The sequence below is a fragment of the Callorhinus ursinus genome, unplaced genomic scaffold (assembly GCF_003265705.2).
Source record: "Callorhinus ursinus isolate GAN/ISIS: 27379988/994484 unplaced genomic scaffold, GSC_fseal_2.0 scaffold4, whole genome shotgun sequence".
NCBI lineage: Eukaryota > Metazoa > Chordata > Mammalia > Carnivora > Otariidae > Callorhinus > Callorhinus ursinus.
The window spans coordinates 122,115,394-122,134,215 of NW_027397066.1; the positions used below are offsets into that span (position 1 = coordinate 122,115,394).

The 18,822-nt window shown below is 43.9% G+C and overlaps 1 protein-coding gene across 8 annotated transcripts in view; it reads right to left on the reverse strand.

Annotated features, from left to right (window-relative positions):
* SLC10A7 (solute carrier family 10 member 7) overlaps positions 1–18,822 on the reverse strand; it is a 283,656-nt gene that overhangs the window by 18,741 nt on the left and 246,093 nt on the right. For 2 of the 8 annotated variants that reach the window (XM_073892322.1, XM_025874270.2), the window contains 2 exons: positions 9,215–9,385; positions 5,024–7,083 (listed from right to left, as the gene is read on the reverse strand). The exons of 2 other annotated variants lie outside the window; for them this stretch is intronic. In XM_073892322.1, coding sequence (XP_073748423.1) covers positions 6,989–7,083; positions 9,215–9,385 — 266 coding nt within the window. In that variant the 3' untranslated portion in view covers positions 5,024–6,988. Of the gene's footprint in view, positions 1–5,023; positions 7,125–9,214; positions 9,386–18,822 lie in introns of those variants that run through there. 4 more of the 8 variants (XM_073892324.1, XM_025874274.2, XM_025874271.2 and 1 more) reach the window with 3 other exon arrangements.

Sequence of the window (18,822 nt, forward strand, 5' to 3'; positions counted from 1 at the left end):
CTGGCCTGGCCCAGCGCAGCCAAGGAGAAAAAATGTCCTTTCAGATATTATTCTGTTATAATTTGGCTGCTCATCTTTCAATGCCGCAGAATCAGATCTTCTCAGCTGTTCCATTACTTCAAACGACTTGTTAAACAATGTCTTCAGACAAAAAAAATACAAGCAGATTAATAAAGCGCTCATGAAAAGGCTGAGACAAGGAGGCTGTCAGACCCGCACGCAGAGAACGCTGAAATGCAGGCTCGCCTGACCTCAGGGACCTGCCTGACCCCAGGGTGACTGTCGCCTGACTTCTCCTCTGTCTCCGCAGAGTTGAGAGCTGCTTAGTGCCAAGTGTGATGTGGACACTTGCCGGCTGGACGGAGACAGAAACTCATTTTCCATCTGTCAAGCAACCTGACACAGAGCCGGTAATGATTTTCTGTCAGCCGAGGCCTGGCTGGATTTGAACCAGTGACCCAGAGGTAAAAGGCCCTGATGTAGGGCTCCCTTTACAATAACTGGCCTGCCTGGCCTTGTTATGCCTGGCCCAGTGCTCTCTCTTGCATCTGCCCATGCACTCTCCTCGGCCAGTTGAGTTTTGGTTGGATCCTCACTTAGCATTTGGGGCTGAGTGGTTAATGTCCCAGGAGGGTGAGCAGGGACGCATGTGTGTCCCCGGGGGAGTGAGAAGCAGAAAGCAGACCAAGGGCAGAGAGTCAGGGTCTGTTTGATGAGCCTGGGGCCAAAAGCTACTTGCTTCTCCCAGGCTGGATGTCTGACCCTGACCTCAGGACTCTTGCACATACAGCAGCCAGAGAGATGGCTCCTACAGCAGATGGCAAAACAAGGAATGCGCATCGGGAGGGACACTGAGGTCTAGATACTCTGGCCTTGAAACTGTCATTATTATTTTTATTGTTTCATGAAAAAAGAGTCCTTTCAGAAGCATTTGTAGTTTGATTCATATGATGCTTTCCATTCACTGAATGATAATTGAGTCACATGCTACTCTCCAAAAATAGTGTAATCTGGAGGGCTTTATAGGTTAACTCATTATTCAATAAACATTTACTGCGGTCCCTAATATCAGGCAAGCTTTCTGCTGGTCATCAGGGTTATAGAGATAAGCAAAACAAAGTCCTCCATTGAAGAAATGAATTATTTAGAGGGGGAGAGATATGTGGACAAAGATAGTCCGGCACAACCTGATAAGTGAGATCATAGCAAGTGAAGAAATTCAGGAGGCAATTGGTAATAACCGATGATTGTGTCTCATGGCGGTGGGGGCTGTGGTGGGACCCTGAAAATGGGGAGTCATTAGCACAGAGGTGCTGGCTGTGTCAGCAACCCAGGAGGCAATCCAGGCTTCACCACTTATGAGCTGTGGCACCTGGAACTCAGTTTCTTGGAACCTCCACTTTCTAATCTGTAAAATGGGAATAATCACACCAATGTCAAAATTGTCTTAAGGATTAAGTGGGGTTAAGTCATGTAAAGCATTTAGCAGAGCACTTGGAACACGGCAGGAGATTGATAAATGTGCCCTGGATTGGAGAAAGGTATTACTGGAGGAAAAAAATAACATTTTTAAGGTATTTTAAGACAGTGGCAGTGGGGTGAGGAAGGTGGAGATTAAGGAGAGGATTTGCAATAGGATCAAGAGAATTTGGTGACCAGTGAAGATGAAAAGGGAGAGGTGAAGGTCTGGGGGGGTGGGTCACCAGGCCGGATTGCTGTGGCAACATAGGAGGTGGGCTTGGGAAGGACTGAGTGGAGGGAAGGAAAGGAAGAGATGGCTGGCTTTTCTTCAGGGGTGTGGGGTTGGAGGTGCCTTGAGGATACCCACGTGGGGATGTCCAAATGTAGTCAGATGTGCACTCAGAGCTACCGATCTGGGAGCTCTTGCTGGTTTACAGAAGGTGGCTGATGCTGGGACAGTGGGAAAGGCACTGAGAAAAGCAGGGGGTGGGGGATGGGAAGAAAAATCGGACGCCGGAATTCCTGGAAATGTTAACCTTCAAGGGGTGAGTGGAAAAGGGGCATGTGTAATCGACAGCCAGCCACGCCAGGACCACGGTGGCACTCAACTGAGCGGAAGGGGAACGTTTCAGCCTGGATGCGGGGAGCTCAAGGAAGGGCCCTCTGAGCGGGTTGTGACCACAGTGCCTGCTCTGGGAGCACCCCCGGAATCGGAACTCATCCCAGGTTAGGCATTAGTCAATCGGAATCAATATGGGGGCAGCTCTATCTGTCAACTGCTTTATCAGATGGTTCTTAGCCAGACTCAGGGCTTTGGGGGAAACTGGGCAAAGTTTCTGCTTGGAGTTCTTGGAAGTAGGCAGAAAAAGGCGTGACCCAGATAGCAATGGTGGGCTGGGAGGGCTTCCTATCCCTGCTGGAAGACAGGGATTGCTGCAACCATCTTGAAATTCAGAGTCAGGTATCTTCATTAACTGATGAAGTAAGACTCATGCCCTGGTCACCTCCTGACTTGATTAGTGACATTTAATGGACTTTGTAATAGGTCTTTTGCATAATTAGAAGTCATGCAGAACTGAGCCTGACACCTGACTCTACACATCCAGCGTGGTTTACCCAGGTCCCATCCGTTGTTGGGCAATGATAATGGCTGCCGCTAATTGAGTTCTTGCCAAGTGGCAGGCGCTGTGACAAGCTGTTTGTGGGAATTATCTCATTTGATCCTAGTAACAAATCTAGGATGTCACACAACTCTCTTTGGCTTCGTAAGCAGAGAGGTGAGCGATAAAATGGTATTTTGCTCCATCTTCAACATGCATGGGACTTCCCAGGTATGGCTGTGGGGCAAGGGCACTGTCAGAACACACCACACGTGAGATGCTAGTGGAGCAGGGCCCCGGGTAGGAAGTCATGGTGAACACGTATTGGTGGAAAAGATACAGGATGAGCTTTTAGCACGTTGGCAAAACCAGCCCAGGACACCACACTGACAACGGTGCTCTCTGTGAACACCCAGAGTCAGACTCTAGAACTTCCAGCAGTGAGTACAAATCAACCATGTTGTAAGGATTTCACATCTGGAATAGTGGAGGGAATGATCCATGTGTATGGTTGAGGCCAGGATCGAGCTCTTCAGTGTGTTGTCGGTTCCTGTCCACGGACTCTAAGGCCCTGTCTCATAGAAACCCTGGGCGGTCTGGAATTTCTGAGTTGTTGACATCATCCAGGGGACGACCTATGACTCAGAATGGTGCTGTGACTTCATGGGTCGTGTCCTCGCCTGTGTCCACAAGCACGTGGGCCCCGATGGATCGTTAGTGACGGTCATTTACTATTTAATGCAGTTTCTCAGAATTGGCTCTGTAGATGAGTTTCCCAGGGTCTACGAGTAATTTTTTTTCCCCTTTGAATGAGGTTCTATTTTACTCACATTTGAGAAACTGTCCTCTAGTGTAAATAAGATGAGTTGGCTTGCTAGAGAGAATACACTCTTATAAGACTTTTCATTTATGTCTATATACAAACCAACGATAGGATAATAATCATAATAATCTGCATCTACTCTTTGTAGTATGTTAAAACTTCTACAAGGGAAACTCTTTATTTTTTATGCATATAAAGTAGTCACTAATTCCGACTGACCCAACCTGATTTAGCCTGAATTATTGAGGGTTTACTGTGCTGTCAGAGCAGAGAAGATGAAAGTTGTTTGCTTTTCACACCTGCAATGTCACCTTGGAGAGTTCATATTTACACCACTATGAAGTAATGCATTTCTCTGAGTAGCACGATGCAGCTCCAGTCTTATTCAGATAGGAACAGCAGTAAAGAAGTCAGTCTTCCTTGTAAATTAGTAGTGATCTATATGTAGGGAAGTGCTCTCTCATAATTTTGAAGGTTCATGTCCTACTTATTAAGATCACAATTGAGAAAATTGACGTGCATTTTTTGGTTACCGCTCTGAGCCAGGCACTGTGCTAGGCACTGCAGAGAAACAGAAATGCGGGCTACACTGTAGGTGACATATGCAACGTCATGATTAGATGAGGCAAAGGTTGCAGAACTTGAAGGACAAGTTCTAAGGGTATGTCACAAGTCTGGTGCTGGCTTGGGGTTGGGGGGGCGGGCAGGAAAGCCTCGTCGAGGGGATGGCATTTCCAACAGCCTGCCAGGGAGAAGAGGATTGCTAAGTCAGGAAGACAGCCAAAGAAGAAGACACAAATATGGAATTCTACACAAGGTAAGGTGCTCATAAAGAAACACTGTGCTTGGAAAAGGTGTTCCAAGGCTCTGTCTTTTATATCCCTTGAAAATATGACAAGGGTGCCTAAAATTCAGATCACTTAAATTTGGCCCCTCCTGTTGGGTATGTTTCTCTTTTGGTTCTCAATCCTGTTGCAGAGAAAACAACTCTAACCAAAAAGCAAGGGCGAATTTTGGATTTCAACGTGATGCCATGGTGGAGGTATTGATGACATGGATACCTGGACGATTATGAAGCTTATGTGTTTTTAAGCACAAATGATATAATAGTACCAGAATGAACAAAGAGAAATCAAGAGAGACTTGGAAAGCATTATGAGTGCATCTGAAACCAGGTTAAAAATAAGCCACAGGTTCTCTTGTGATTTCTGAAACATCTCTTTGTTTAATCATAGAATTATTTCCATCTTCCATTCATCATAAATAATCCACTTTATTATTTCACCAATCCTTTTGTAAAAATTTGGTATTTAGCATAAACAAACACTGAACATTAGCCAGAGGTGTGTTAGTTTTAAACAGAATAGGGAATTTTTAAAAAATACAGAATTTAAAACTTGAAAAGAACACATGAAAAGATTAACATTATCACCCATTTAAAAAAATCAAATTTCGTAAGAACCACTTAAAAAAAACAAGTGGAAAAATGAGTAAACATAAATATGATCTAATGTATTTCCTTCATAAATACATTTAGACAAAAAAAATGCATAAATGGATAGCCTGACAGTGCATAACACAATAATAAAATATTTTGAGGTGAATAATTAAATCCCAATAAGCATGACTTACAAATAAATTTTGATTTTATTTTTTAATTCTTTATGGAAAAATACGCCACAGTATCTGTGTAAAAAAAGAAATAGGCATAAACGTATCACTAAAGCCACCCAAATGCACTATGTAGAGATTATTTGAAAACAAAACATATTTTTTAAAGCATGTTACAGCATTTTCAGTTGAACCTTATCCCATAATCACACCTACTGTAGGTGTTAGACAATAGAGGTAGATAAGTTGGGGAGAAAAAAATCAGTATTCTAATGCTAGGGAGAAAGATTTTTATAGCTCAGACAGACAAACCCCATTGCCTCTGAAATTCCAAGAAACTTGTAGGAACAAAACATGAAAACCTTTCTGTGCTCCATTTGTGAGCACCGAAATTACTGGAGTTTTAGATATAAGTGAAATTCTTGACAAACAGCCTGTTCACCACAGATTTTTGCAGAGTCTGGTACTAGCCTTAAAATTTACACTGAGGATAACTCTTGTAAAATTTATGAGGTTCAGTAATATTGAAATGGTCAGAAGGAACACGAGATGAGACCGGCTTGTGATGATAATGTGAATTTACGCTACTGATAAACCTGGTAAGTTTCTAAGGAAGGATCTTTTCTGTTGCTGACCACAGAGTCAGCATCAGTGTGACCCAGGATGCCAATACTGTCTGTCAAATCAAGAGAGGACATGCAGAGAGGACGTGACAGAATGCTGGGCAGGAAACAGAGGAACAGTGTCCTTTAATTCTCTGTATCGCTTTCTTCTCTATTTGGGTCCAGTGAAAGTTCGTCCAGCCACAGTGGAAGCCAAGATTGAATTCTCCTTTGAAAGCTGATGCCCAACTGGGGACTTGTTTTATTTGATCTTTTGGTTAATGAATGGTTTTGCATTTTCTGTGCCCATTTTTCTTTCCATCTGGCTAGACAGAATGTGTATATGTAACATTTGTTTGTGTCCATGACCTTTATATTTTTATTTATTCATAAGAACAAATATGATTTAATTTTAAGAAATTGTTGCAAACATTTGTCAAATCTGCCAAGGAAATTTTCATTAATAACTCGTCTCAAATGCCTTTAAGTGTGCTTAATTCAAGGATGGAACAGGCTACTTCTGGCTAAAAGGGGCAATTTGTGCTCAGACATCTGTGTAACAAGAAAAAATTTTGGTCTCAGTTGTGGAATGTGAATATAATCCATCATTAACTGTTGCTGTTCTCAAACTGACTGTAACATTTTTACATCTCACATTTGGCTGTTAGGAGTTTGCAAGTGTGCTGGAAAACAGTTAAGAAAGAAATTATGGCAGAAAAAGGGAAAATAAATGAAACATAATTTTAAAAATCCTGAATACATGTCCTGTAGTTTACCTCAAAACTTCACTTACTTATAACTCAAACATCAGGCTCTTTCTTTGAAGCAGCTTATAATAAATTTAAGACATATAACACCACAATCTCTTATAATGGGACTGAGGAATTTCTGTGTGGAAACTATCTGAAGGAATGTCTAAAAAATGATGTCAAGAAATGCAGATAACTTATGCCTTTCTGCATCTATGCAATCCATGACCCCTGCTGAGTTGATAAGGAAGAGACATGTCACAGTTGTAGAAACAAAGAATCACAGAGTAAATCAAAGTATTCATGAATAAAACTTTGGAAATTTTCACTGTCATCAGAAGGGATTTTCCTGATGGTGTGACCTCATTTCAAACAGCACAGTAACTAGTGAAGGGTTGTATTGCACCAAAGGTGGTAAGAGGAAAGCATGTTTGCTTTTTGTCAGGATCATGGTTTCCTGTGTTTGGAAAAAAAAAATTAAACCACTCCAAAATATGGTACCACCCCTGGCAGTAACCTACAAAGTAGGTTTTGGAAATAACACTCCTGTCAAATACATTTTAAGGCACTTAAACTGTTATATCATATTTTTGTGTAAAAAAATAAAATATGCATCGAAACAACATTCACAAGTACAAGTCTTCAGAACTGTTTGTATGTACAATCCTGTACATATATACATCGCTGCATAATGAGTGCCTCCCTTCTTATACTGTTGGCCTCGTCAACTTCACTCCCTGTAAGAAAGGACAACATGATGTTCAGAGCTGGACAGTATCTATGAACAAAATGAAAGCATCAATCAACACCAGATAATTTATGCTACTAGAAGGAAGACGAAGCCCACCCACCCCGAGAGCATTACATAACCAACAATCCAAACCTCTGGACACAAACAGGTCCACCTGCCCACCTCACTGGCTAGTGGACTTTGTCATTTCTCCAGCCCCATCTGGCTACTCATACTGTCCCGCTGTACACTGGAGGGTGGCCATGGGTCTCAATCAGTCCTATTTGTAAAGCAGAAGAGATACTCATGGATACCCTTATGATTGTCAGTTTGTATTTATTTTTGTGGGCAAATGGGATGGGCAAATATTCCACACTTTCTGGATTATTCTAAGGCAGCCAACACCTCCCAGGTTTGGAGTGGTTTCTGTGCAAAAGGAGAATGAACAGCATTGTCCACTTTAGCCTCCCTTTTGGAAATGTTTCTGTCACTCTGCTTTTAAACATGCAGAAGACAAATTTCATTCTGTTTAATTTGTTGTTCACTACAACTGCATATTTTTGACAGAATATTAGGATTTTTAAATACTTTTCTTCATTCTTTGTCAAAATTTATGTGTACCAATGCTGACCAATGCGCATATACATCGACAGATATAAATGGAAGTTTTCAAAAGGGCTAAATAGTAATAGAAATAAAAAGGTACTAAAGCGCTCCTCTACCAGTTGTTGAGTGGGCGGACTGGAGCCCAGAGTGGTACCCAGTAAGGAATGGTAATCGCTACCATTCTGGTAAGTGGAAAAATACATGAAGGTGCTGGGTGGGCTAACCTGTTCAGGTAGGATCCCGGGGACCTAGGGCACTCCTTCTAAAAACAATGTTGTATTTCTGTCTCGAGTGTCCTTGTGGTATCAGGGAAAGGTTTGGGGGACCAAACAGACCAGGGTTGTAGTCCTCATTCTACAACTGACTAACCCACCCCACGTAACCTCGGGCAAGTTGCTCGACTCCCCGAGCCTCCTTCCTAAGCTGTCCAGGGGCGACAGCTGCACTGGCTGCAGTGTTGTAGACAGTAATGAACAACAACAACAGTGATAATTACAGCAGCTAGCTTTCATCAAACCCCTGCCAGAGGAGCCTCTGTAACTCTGAGGAGCGGATATTATCGTGAGTCTGAGGCACAGAGAAGTGAAATAAGGTGGCCAGGGTCACCTGGAGAGGAGGTGGCTGAGCTCGCAGGCTGGCTCAAGGCCCACGCTCGGAACCAGGGGAAGATGGGGATGTGCTTCGCACACACAGAGCTCAATAGGTGGTAGTGCGGCTATTCCACTTTCAGGACGCTAAGGACACCACACCGGGCACGCCCCTGCCACTGGCTGTCTCTTTCTCCCACTCTTCTCCTGGTAACAGCTGCTGCCTTGTGCCCAGGCTCGGGGCAGTCCTGTAACATCCGTGCCACTGAGAAGGAGCCAGCCCACAGCCCGCCGGGCGCTCCGATGGTACACACAGCATCGAAACTCTGTATGAATCACCTGGGTTTTATTTCGGCTGATAATTTAGGAAAGCAAATCTATAGATATCGAATGAGTTACAAGATTCTGAGCTAAGCATGGTGAAATTGACATTGTGTGGGCTCCTATGTTAATTAAACTTTTTAAATGCTCCAACACATAGTTTCACTGTGCAAAGAAGTTACTAGGTGTCTGGAAAATTAAAAATAAAGTAGACATTTTAGATAAAGCCAGGTGCTCCCGGATTTAGAAAGGCATGTGAAATCAGGACAGGCAGGGAAGACGGGGTGGGGGAAAGAACGTGTATACCTGAGAGGAGGGGAGGATATTTTGAGTATACCCCATTGCAATATGTCCGCCATTGTGAGCGGATTTTTTTTAAAAAAGCTTTTCAAAACTGCATTTTAGGTATAGTTGCACTTTCATAACAATATAAACCATGTAACCCTCAGTCCTCCTTTTCAAATTGAAATGGATCAATGCGTCATTATTATCGTGATTGGTTAAGAAAGTATGTACTTGAGGATGAGGGTATGCTAGCAAAAGTTAAAGTATACGCACGGCTAAGATTCGGAAATAGCATTTCAGTCTGATTAGGATTCAAATGAGATCTTTCCAGAGTCTCACCTTCTGCCTTGACACCATCCAAGACTTTATTGTTGGCACCAACACACTTCCCAGAAGGATCTGAACTGGGTGGTATATGAGCAAGGGCACAGATATTAGGGAGAGGTGCTCGTGGCCTGCAAACACGATCTTCAGCATTGGAATTCCTGATGAACAAAGAAGACAGAAAATCTAGAGGCAAATTCAGTCTGTCCTCAAACTAAAGACACTCCATTAAAACTGGAACTCTGGACTAGGTCATTACCATCTTTCCCCCTGAACGTGTTCCTAGGGAATGTCTCAAAAGACTCATTAAATCTTTCCGTCTTCCTTTCAGTACCTAAAACTCTAAGCTCTACCCAGAACAGATGAAACTGAAAAGGTGGTCAGTGTTCAAAGGCACCAATAATTCCCACTGCAAATTAGCAGGCTGTCTACCAAGGAGAGGAGAGAAGAGTTGCATCTCAGAAGGCTGAAAAATATGAGTAAAGCGGAGATTCAAAAATGGATCTTTTCTTGCTTTGTCGTGAAACAGTCTGCTGGACGCCTGTCTGGCATCATTTCACGTCCCAAAGTTCACTTTTGAGAACTGAAAGGATATGGTAAGATAATATATGATATATACCATTATAAGTGGGAGGGCACTTCCGCTAAATGAACATTAATAGAGGCTTTGTGCCTTCTCTTTTGGCCAACGATCTCAAAGCACTTTATGAGATATTATATGGCAGGTGAATTCTAAGATTAGGGCTGAATGTTTAAGCCCCACAGTGAAGGTCTTAATGGAACTCAGCTAAATGACTACTACTTCCCGAGTCTACCATTCTATTATACCAAGGGCAAGGTCTGCAGATTTTGTAAACAGCTGCCTACAGTGTGTACCTATTAAGCTTTTATAAGAGAAATCAGACATGGGCAATTTGACTATTATTACCAATTGTTTTAATATGGCCCAGTTGTCAGAATTACTGTGTATGTATGTCAGCTTTTTCAACGGAATAGCTTTAATAGCTTAGCTTCCTTCTTGTTTCTTTGAGAACAGCCTCTGAGAAGGACCCAAGCTCCTAAACATGCACACTGATGGCACATAAATAACTTTTTATTATAACCCACTGAGGAAAGCTCTGCTTTTTCAATTATTTTTACCTTCTAATAAATTTCAAACCTTTATGCAAAAATGTATTTCATAGCCGCTTTCTTTTTCATAGCCTCACAAATCATTGCCGTAAACTGAAAACACTTAACTCGTCCCCAACAATCTCTCTCAAAGCTTGGAAAGTACATGTTTATTTAGATTTTTGCACTTTCTGTCTTCTCACCAATATGAAAAACAAAAGAGCTTTCTTTTTGAAAATAATAGACTTAATCCATGGATAGTCGAAGAGCAGCATCTGATATTATGAACCTGGGAAGTCATCGTGATGAGAAAAGAAGAGCTGAGCGTTCTCCTCCTGTTTCCAGGAGAGGTTATTTGGCGCAAAGGGATGACGCTCAGGAGCGCGGGGATGGGGGTGGAGTAAAAGCGGGGCTGAAGGAAGCAAATGGTAGGAATATGGAGATACTTGTCCCTGAAAGTGACGGCAGCAGGGGTTTCTGACCCAGCGTTCAAGGACCATGGCTGCTGGGCTAAATCACTCAAGCTACCCTTTCTGGGCGAAGACTCGGGCTCTGTCATTCCTCAGCAAGCTGAAGTGGGCTCAGTAACCAGAAATTGGCTGCAAGAGAGACAAGGTGTCTCAAGGTAAGCCACAGCACAGATTCACCTTAGTGTGGGGAATTAGGTACATGCAGCTAGCAATAATGATGCCCATCGTTGTTAGTATGCCATGAGGGCTTACTAGACGTCACGTGCTGCCCAAGTGCTCCCCCATGAATGAAGGAAGCCTTACGATAACCCTGGGAGGCTGGTGAAAACTAGTGTTCACACCACGTTACTGATGAGGAAACGGACCGCAGGGTCAGGAAACTGTCCCAGGTGGTGGGGTCTGAACTGCAACCCACACAACCTGCATTTCTAGCCCTCTGTGCCAGGGAAGGTTCAAGGTCTCAGAGGTCTTCAGGTCAAAGTGCCACGGGGATTGCAGCTTCATTAAGCAGAAATGCAGCTTTGTGGTGCGCAAAAAACTTTCTTGTCCAGAGGTTCTTTTGGAACTCCTTCTTCTTGGATGCTTCCCAGAAGCACTTCCAGACACAGAAGTCTGCATCGAGCTCCCCGGCCACCCATACCAGGATGTTCCTGTGACTTCATATGCTTAAGGAGCTAAGTGATTGCTAGGACGCCCCCAGAAGTGTCTAGGGCACACAGACGGAAAGATGAAGCCAAGTCTCTACTGTCAAGAAGCTTTCAGTGGACAAGTGACCTTCTACCTTCTTTGGACCCTCATTCCAATTTGTGTGATGTTCTCTTCTGGCCCTGTGCTGGTTCTCCAGCTCTTGGGTCTCAACTTCAAACGCACTCTTCCGTATGCATGCTGCTCAGGGAAGGGGCTGGGGCTGGGGCTCTGAGAACACCACCCCTCCTTGTCTGCCCACTCCCTGGATGCTTCTGCCAGCAGGGGCACTGGAGGAAGGCTGGAGGAGGAGGTACGTGGGGTCCTACGAGTAACAGCACCTTCAGGGGGCAGTGGCAGCAATAGTTGGCTCCAGCTGATAGCTCGCTGTGCCCCTCCTAAGATGCCTGAGCCCCCATTTCCTCCTCCAAGCTCCTAGGCTCTGAGAACCCCAACTTCCCTTTGTTCCCCTAGCTCTTGCTACTTCCTGCGGTTTTACTCCTTTTTGCCCTCACCGCCTCCTTTCCCGCTTTCAGTTTTCTGACACTGTTTAATCTTTCCTACGCTGAAAGAGCGCTTTCAGTTTTCCTGATTGACCCTGGCGGTTACAGGCGCTTTCCTTCCTTTGCCTTGTATTACAGTTACTCACCTTGCTAGACAAAGAGAAGGGATCCGTGATGACTAGAAGCTGCTACAGACGTTTGATGAATTAAATAGGGATTTCTCCTTCTCACTTTACGTGCCTGCAATACCTCCTCGTTAATCGTTAATCAAATTTCCTATCACTAGCACTCGAAGCAACTAATGTTAAAAATATGATTGAACATAATATAACAGGGAGAAAAAAAAGCCTAGCTTCCAGGGATTAGGACCCAAGTCCCTGTCACATATCCTTGCTTGTTCCTCTCCTGGGGAGGATGCACAGCTCAATCACTTGGTGAGGGAAGGGGGACCCCAGTGATTCAAGTCATATGTTATTTGTTTCGGGAATCTTTATCTTCCCTTAGTCTTAAAATCCACCTTACTTTTCAATCATTTGATTTCTACTTTCCTCTCCAATTATTAGGGTTTCTTTTCAATCTCCTATTTATCTGTATCTTTCCATCTTTCTTTTTCCCTGCTTTCCTTTCAGTCCTCCCCCTGCCCCACCCCCCAGGAGAGAGCTTCCAGTCTGCATTTTCATGTCCTCGAAGGTCAGTGTAGAAAGAAGCTGGGAGAAGCTGAGTGAGAGTTAACTTTTCCACGTTCGAACGTTCCATGCTCCAGTGGCCATCACAGTTCAATATGTCAGTTCTAGGGCATCTCTGCCACGTTGCCATCACTATCAGGATGATGACGCAAAATTCAAGAGAGTGAGGTTAGGAACCTGTAGGAGCCCCTGCACTCAGCACACAGTGATTTCTGCCACTTGGTCATGAATTGGGCAAAATGTGATCTTCAAGTCAAGTCAGAACACCAGCAGTGGCTCTTATTCCGGAAGCCTATGTGTGCTCCCCCTCTCTTCCTCTTCACTAACTTGTCAAACAACTCACTCGGTCGTTCATTCCTTCAGTCGGCACTCTAGAGCTGATGACCTGCTCTGTGAAAGGGCGAGGCATGCCACGAGTGGGAGGTGACCTAACCCTGCACGAAGTGACTTCCTGGGCGTCCCTGTGACCACTCACACCTCCTCCCCATAAGCTTCCTTCAGACCAGTCAGCTCTCAACGGCATTCCCACGCTATCTCCACACCAGTCTCTCTGACTTTAGGTGTGTCCTCTCTAAGCTCTCTTCCGCTCTGTGGCCAGAACGAGCACAAAATCTGATTCTGTCAAACTCCTCAGGAGTCTGTGACCCAGGGGAGACCCCTAAGTGCGGTGCACGAGGACCCTCCTGACCTGGCCCCCATCCCTCTATATCTCTATATGTCACGCTCCTCCCCTCTCCTGCCTCCATGCTCTAGCCTGGAGGAATGCCTGTGCTGCTCCCCATCACTGCCCCCCCCACAACTAGGCCTTTACACAGGAGCTCCTCTGGCCTACAATGCCCATCCCCCACGTCTCGCTTCACCCACTCCTCGAGCCCTCAGCTCTTACGTCGCCTCCTCTGGGATGCCATCCTCAAAGTCCCAGGCTGGCCATCAGGTCCTTTCTACTCTATGCTTACCCAGCCTGCAACACGCTCCAGCCTAGTGTTCACTGCACTTACTACCACCGGTGGTTTCTTCATCTTTGAGCATAGGGTAGGTGCTCAAAAGGAGTGTGTCGAATGAATGGATCTGTATTCTTCCAGATTGCATCATAAATTTACTGTGCAGGCTATCACTCCGTTTTCACTACATTCTTTAAGTAGGAGAAAAAAATGGCAATAATTTTAGAAAAAAACAAACAAACTTACTAGAAAGAGTTTTCTTTTTAAAGTAAAATTTAAATATAGGACTCTTTTCATCTTGCTATCACTGCAGTAATATAAATGAAGCAAATTAATTTTAATGCTCCCAGGTACTGATTCTGTGTCACCATGGTTGACAGGATCCAACTAGACTTTATGAGATGGCATTTGACTTTATGGAAGTGAACACGATGCACGCATTTACAATTTTACAGGGGCTTTAAGCTGTCATGCTGAAAAATGTTTATAAAACATTAATCAAAAAATGCCTCTTTAATACAATGCATTGTCTGAAAGATGTTAGAAGGCGCATATTGTAAATGGATTCTTTTTCTGACTAAAGTAATTTCCACCAAAAGCATTTCCCCATTGCTCTACAAGTACACTGTGTGGATAGATAAAGAGCACTTTCCCAGCACATTACTACCTGCTCCAAACACTTGGGAAATCAGTAATGTACAGCATGCCACAGTTCCATGTCACACATGACACATTCATCTACAATTATCCAACAGAGCTTGACACTGCAACATATTCCATAAGCAGAGCTTTCAACTGACATCTGCCAAGTAGGAACTTCAAGTGAGAGCTTTCTTCTTCTAACAAGCAAGTAAGGGGTTCCTTTTATCCTATACCCAGGATAGAAAGGATAAAACAATACATACAAGAACAAGTTTTTTTCCCTCCCTATTTTAAGTATTTTTATTTTATGTTCTCTGAATTAGAAAATTCCCTTCGTATCAATGTTCAAGTTGCAAGAGTTTATACTTTCTTTTGGATGGACAGTTTTTCATGTTTCCTTGAGCAACATTTTTCTTTCTAGATTAAATACGGACTTTCATTTAACCCATGCTGAAGGCTGAGCCTGCTCTATTGTTCCTAATATAAAAACCAGCTACTTCACATCGCTGTTCAGCTTACTTACTTGTGGGTGCACCATGTTCTCACCATCCACCCATCCGTTCATTAAAAAATACCTTGGGGCCTCTGCCTGATGTGAGGCACTGTCCTCGTTGCTGGGGTTATCAGGTCAGTAGCACCGCCAAGGTCCCTGTCCTCCTGGGGCTCACCTTCTGGTAGCTCTTGCCCTGATACCTCAGCTTTCCTCTGTCAGCGGGATGCATGTCAGCATGGCTTGTGTAACCCCTCCTGTCACTGGCTTACCCGGTTTCTACAACTGAGAGTTTGGGGATTATCTTTGACTAATTCCATTTGTCTTCTTACCCCTTGACCAAGCCACTGAATTCTGTAGATTCTTTCCTCCATCTGCCACTCTCCTTCCCCCCTCAGTTTTCACTGCCACCTGCCTAATTCAGTGCCTCAGAAAATCGAGCCAAGATCACTCTTACAGCCTGCTGACATCACCCCGTCTTCAGACTCTTCCCTTCATCAATCCTCCAAACCCTGGCCAGATTAATCTTCCCCCAACCCACATTAATTAAAGCCAATAGCCTGCTCAAGAATTACAATGACTTTCCAGGGCCCATTCATCACATTCTCTCCCTATTCAACTTCAGTAAAGAGCAGTTACTACGGCCACCATTTTGGAAGTGCTTACTGCATGCTAAGTGCTTTGCCTGCATTATCTCATTTAATCCTCACAACAGCCCTGTGAAGTAGTGGTGATTTTCCCATTTAAGCCTGAGGAAACTGGGGTTTAGGGCAGTTAAGCGACTTCCCTGACATCGTACATCACGCATTTCAGTAGAGTCAGAATTGGACCTCGGTCTCTTTACCTTTAATCACTGAGCCGTGCCAACTCCATTAAACCAAACTTTCCCTTGCCAATTGCTGTCACTGGCTCGGGTCTAGCACTTTCTTGTGTTTGTAAGAGCTGAGCCTCTGCTGGATCTTGCCCCTTCTCCCTAGTGCCTAAATCCTGTGGCTTCATTCAGGCTCAGCTTTCTATTTCCTCCACCCCGAGGGTGGCCTCTCTACGGATTTCTTCCTCTTTTGAGGAAAGAAGTCGCTCTTCCTCCTGGCATCAGCGAATGTAGTATTTGCTGATGCTGCCATTATTTTCTTCGGGGTAGGTTTTGTTTTCCCCTGAACAGAGGCAAAGTATTACATTTTTCTTTTAATCTCCTGCAGTATTGAAGTACAGGACTGCTACTTGATAAATGATTGATTACTTAAGAATAGGTACTAAAGTAAGGTTTCCTATTTAAAAGGACAGGATATAGAACAAATATTAGTTGCTTTGCTAGACTGCAGAGAGACTGCCTCCACACACCCCTTGGAGAGAGGACTGTATTTCCCAGCGTCAAATTTGCTGTGGCGGGAAGGAAAGAAACCGGGCTGACCGAGGAACACGAAATTTGAAAGGAGTATTGAAGTGTGGAGTAGGAGAGGAAATACGTTGAAAAACACCGTCTGGGGGGTCCTTTGAAGTCTCATATCACACTTAGGTGCTCACTTAGCTAATATCGCGCATATTCCAATCACCTGCATCATTTCCTTTCAGGGGTTCATTCGCTGGAATTCACATGACCTGTTGTCCATTTAAGGGCTTTCTCAGACTTTTCACCGAGTTTTGGAGAGAGCTGCTGGAAAATCTGGAATCCAGTTGCTTCGCTCCTCAGTTGTCATGGTGATTTCCCGCTTTTGTTTAGTCTGTTCTTAGTTAGAAACATCCATAAGTTTACTATCTAAATGTCCCACACATTGTTATTTGGAGTCTCTTCCTCAGTCAATCTCTCAGAAAAGACCATGCTTGCCTTTAAAAGTCATTGGGATAGACGGTCTCCCCAGTCATAACATAATCCAGGAAGGCAGTCGCTGTTTGAGGAACAGAGACACTCTTCTCTGGCATCGCTAAGTGCCAACCTCTCTCTCTCTCTCTCTCTCTCTCTCTCTCTCTCTCTCACACACACACACACACACACACACACACAGAGTCCTTCTCTTTAAAGACAAAACAGTCACAGAAAGTCAAACTCACTGGCACTAATTTATGTCAATTACTAAACAAAGGAGCAATTACATGCCATTTCTAGAAGACAAAATGATGCCATGATAAAGTACAACAACAGTTCTGGAATTTGGTTAGAAAAGGCTTTCAGTTAGGATAACCCTAAAGCAGGCTAATTTTCAGTAATATAGCTGTCACTTTCATGCAGCGATTTATAATCTATTATATCCAGTAGCCTACATGAGGCAGATCAGTATAGCAGTTAAGAAGCCTGATATGGGGGTGGGTGGGTAGGGGGTGGGGGTTGGGTGGGCTGGGGGAAGAAGCCTGACACAGGAGTCAAAGAGCCCTGGCTTAGAATCCCATGTCTACCACTTAGCACCTGCATGACCTTGGTTGGGCAACTTATTCAACCTCAGTTTTCACATCTGTAAAATGTACTTACTTCACAGGTTTTTTTTTTTTTTTAAATAAATGCTAAGTGAAATAATGCTCAAAGTCTTGTAAGTAGTAAGTCTTCGTCCATTATGTGTCAGACACTCTTCTAGGTCCAGTGAATTAATGGGTAACCGCGCCCCTCCCACTGCCTTCAAGGAGTGTATGCTCTTACTCATTTAACAGTGAGAGAAGAGAGAAAGTACCATGCCAAATCTAGGCAAAGAGCAAATTCCGTCTAATAACAACATCATGACGCATGGCAGTGAGGGAATGCAGCACTGCTGTCTAGGAACACAGTGGTTAGGCAAATGGATTCAGTGAACGTTTGGGGTATTCTGATTTTTGTTTCTCTTTTAGTGGGGGTAAAAAGAAAGGCCCCCTACTTCTAGGTCAATGGGTATGGCCTGGCTTGCTGCCCACCCGAGACCTGCTGGATCAGTTAAGAGCTCCCCTAAGATATGGCCTTTTGGAGCAGGAGGTAATTAGTCTGCACAGCCCCCAAAATTACATTCTGCTTATAATCCTGGCTAATCCAGGACTCCCCCCAAACATACTCTGGTATGTTCCAAAGGCTGGCAAGTCACCTCCTGCCGATTCCCTCAGGAAGGGGGAAAGGATGTCACAGATCGTGTGATCTGTTCTCATTCACTTCCAACTCAATGACTGGTCTTTTGCTCAAATTCTCCAAGGCATTTTAATATGTGGATTATGCTGCTTTACCCTTGCCAATGATTTACATTTTATTGCTTCCCTGTTCTTTTTGTGTCATTCCATCTTTAACGGGAATCTCCTGCCATATTATCTTTGATATGACTCTACCGCAGCATTAGAAACTCGATTGCTGCTGTATGAGACACAAAAGAAAACATTTTTGTCCTTTTTGTACCAAGAGTCATCCAAAATGAGGTACAACTAAGTAACATATGCAAATATGAGCTCTCTAGCAGTTTCCGCAGTGTCCCAGTGTGGGGTTCATGGAACCCACAAAGATGTTGAGCGGTTCCAAATTGCTGAATACAAAGGCAACAATAGCAGCGCCGGGATCTCTGACGACCCCCACCCCCTTTGGCTAGACCTCTGGCAGAAAAACACGATCATCTCACCCCAGTTTACTAGATATGTACAAATGGAATTTTAATTTCTAACCTCTGAAGCCTGAAAAATGTCATACGGTTATCTCTGGAGATTGCACAGGAGAGGGAAAGGGACACTTTAAAATCCATAGAGATGTCAGCAAACGTGCTTCACAAACTGGCCTCTCTGTTTTCCTCTCAGGAGCTCGTGCTGCTTGATAACCACCCTCCCCTCCACAGTTAGGAAGGTTTTAAATGTCAGATTTCTTTTCTGATGGTCAACTTGGAGAGATTTATCCTTCATCTTTCAAAACCAGAACCCCAAAATACTTCTTTTATCCAAAAGTGAGAATTAGGCCTGGGAGAGCAGGACAATTAACAAGTATAAGGTTACAAACCACACGTCTAAGGCTGTAATTAAGAGAAAGGAACCATCTTTCCAGGAGTCCAAAGCTTTAGGAAAGAGAGAGCAGTGTTCATGTTTTAGTCTTTCAACAATCCCATCTCATATGGGACTTCAGAAGCCACATCTGGAGTTCACGGATATTCCCGATCTTCACTTGCAGG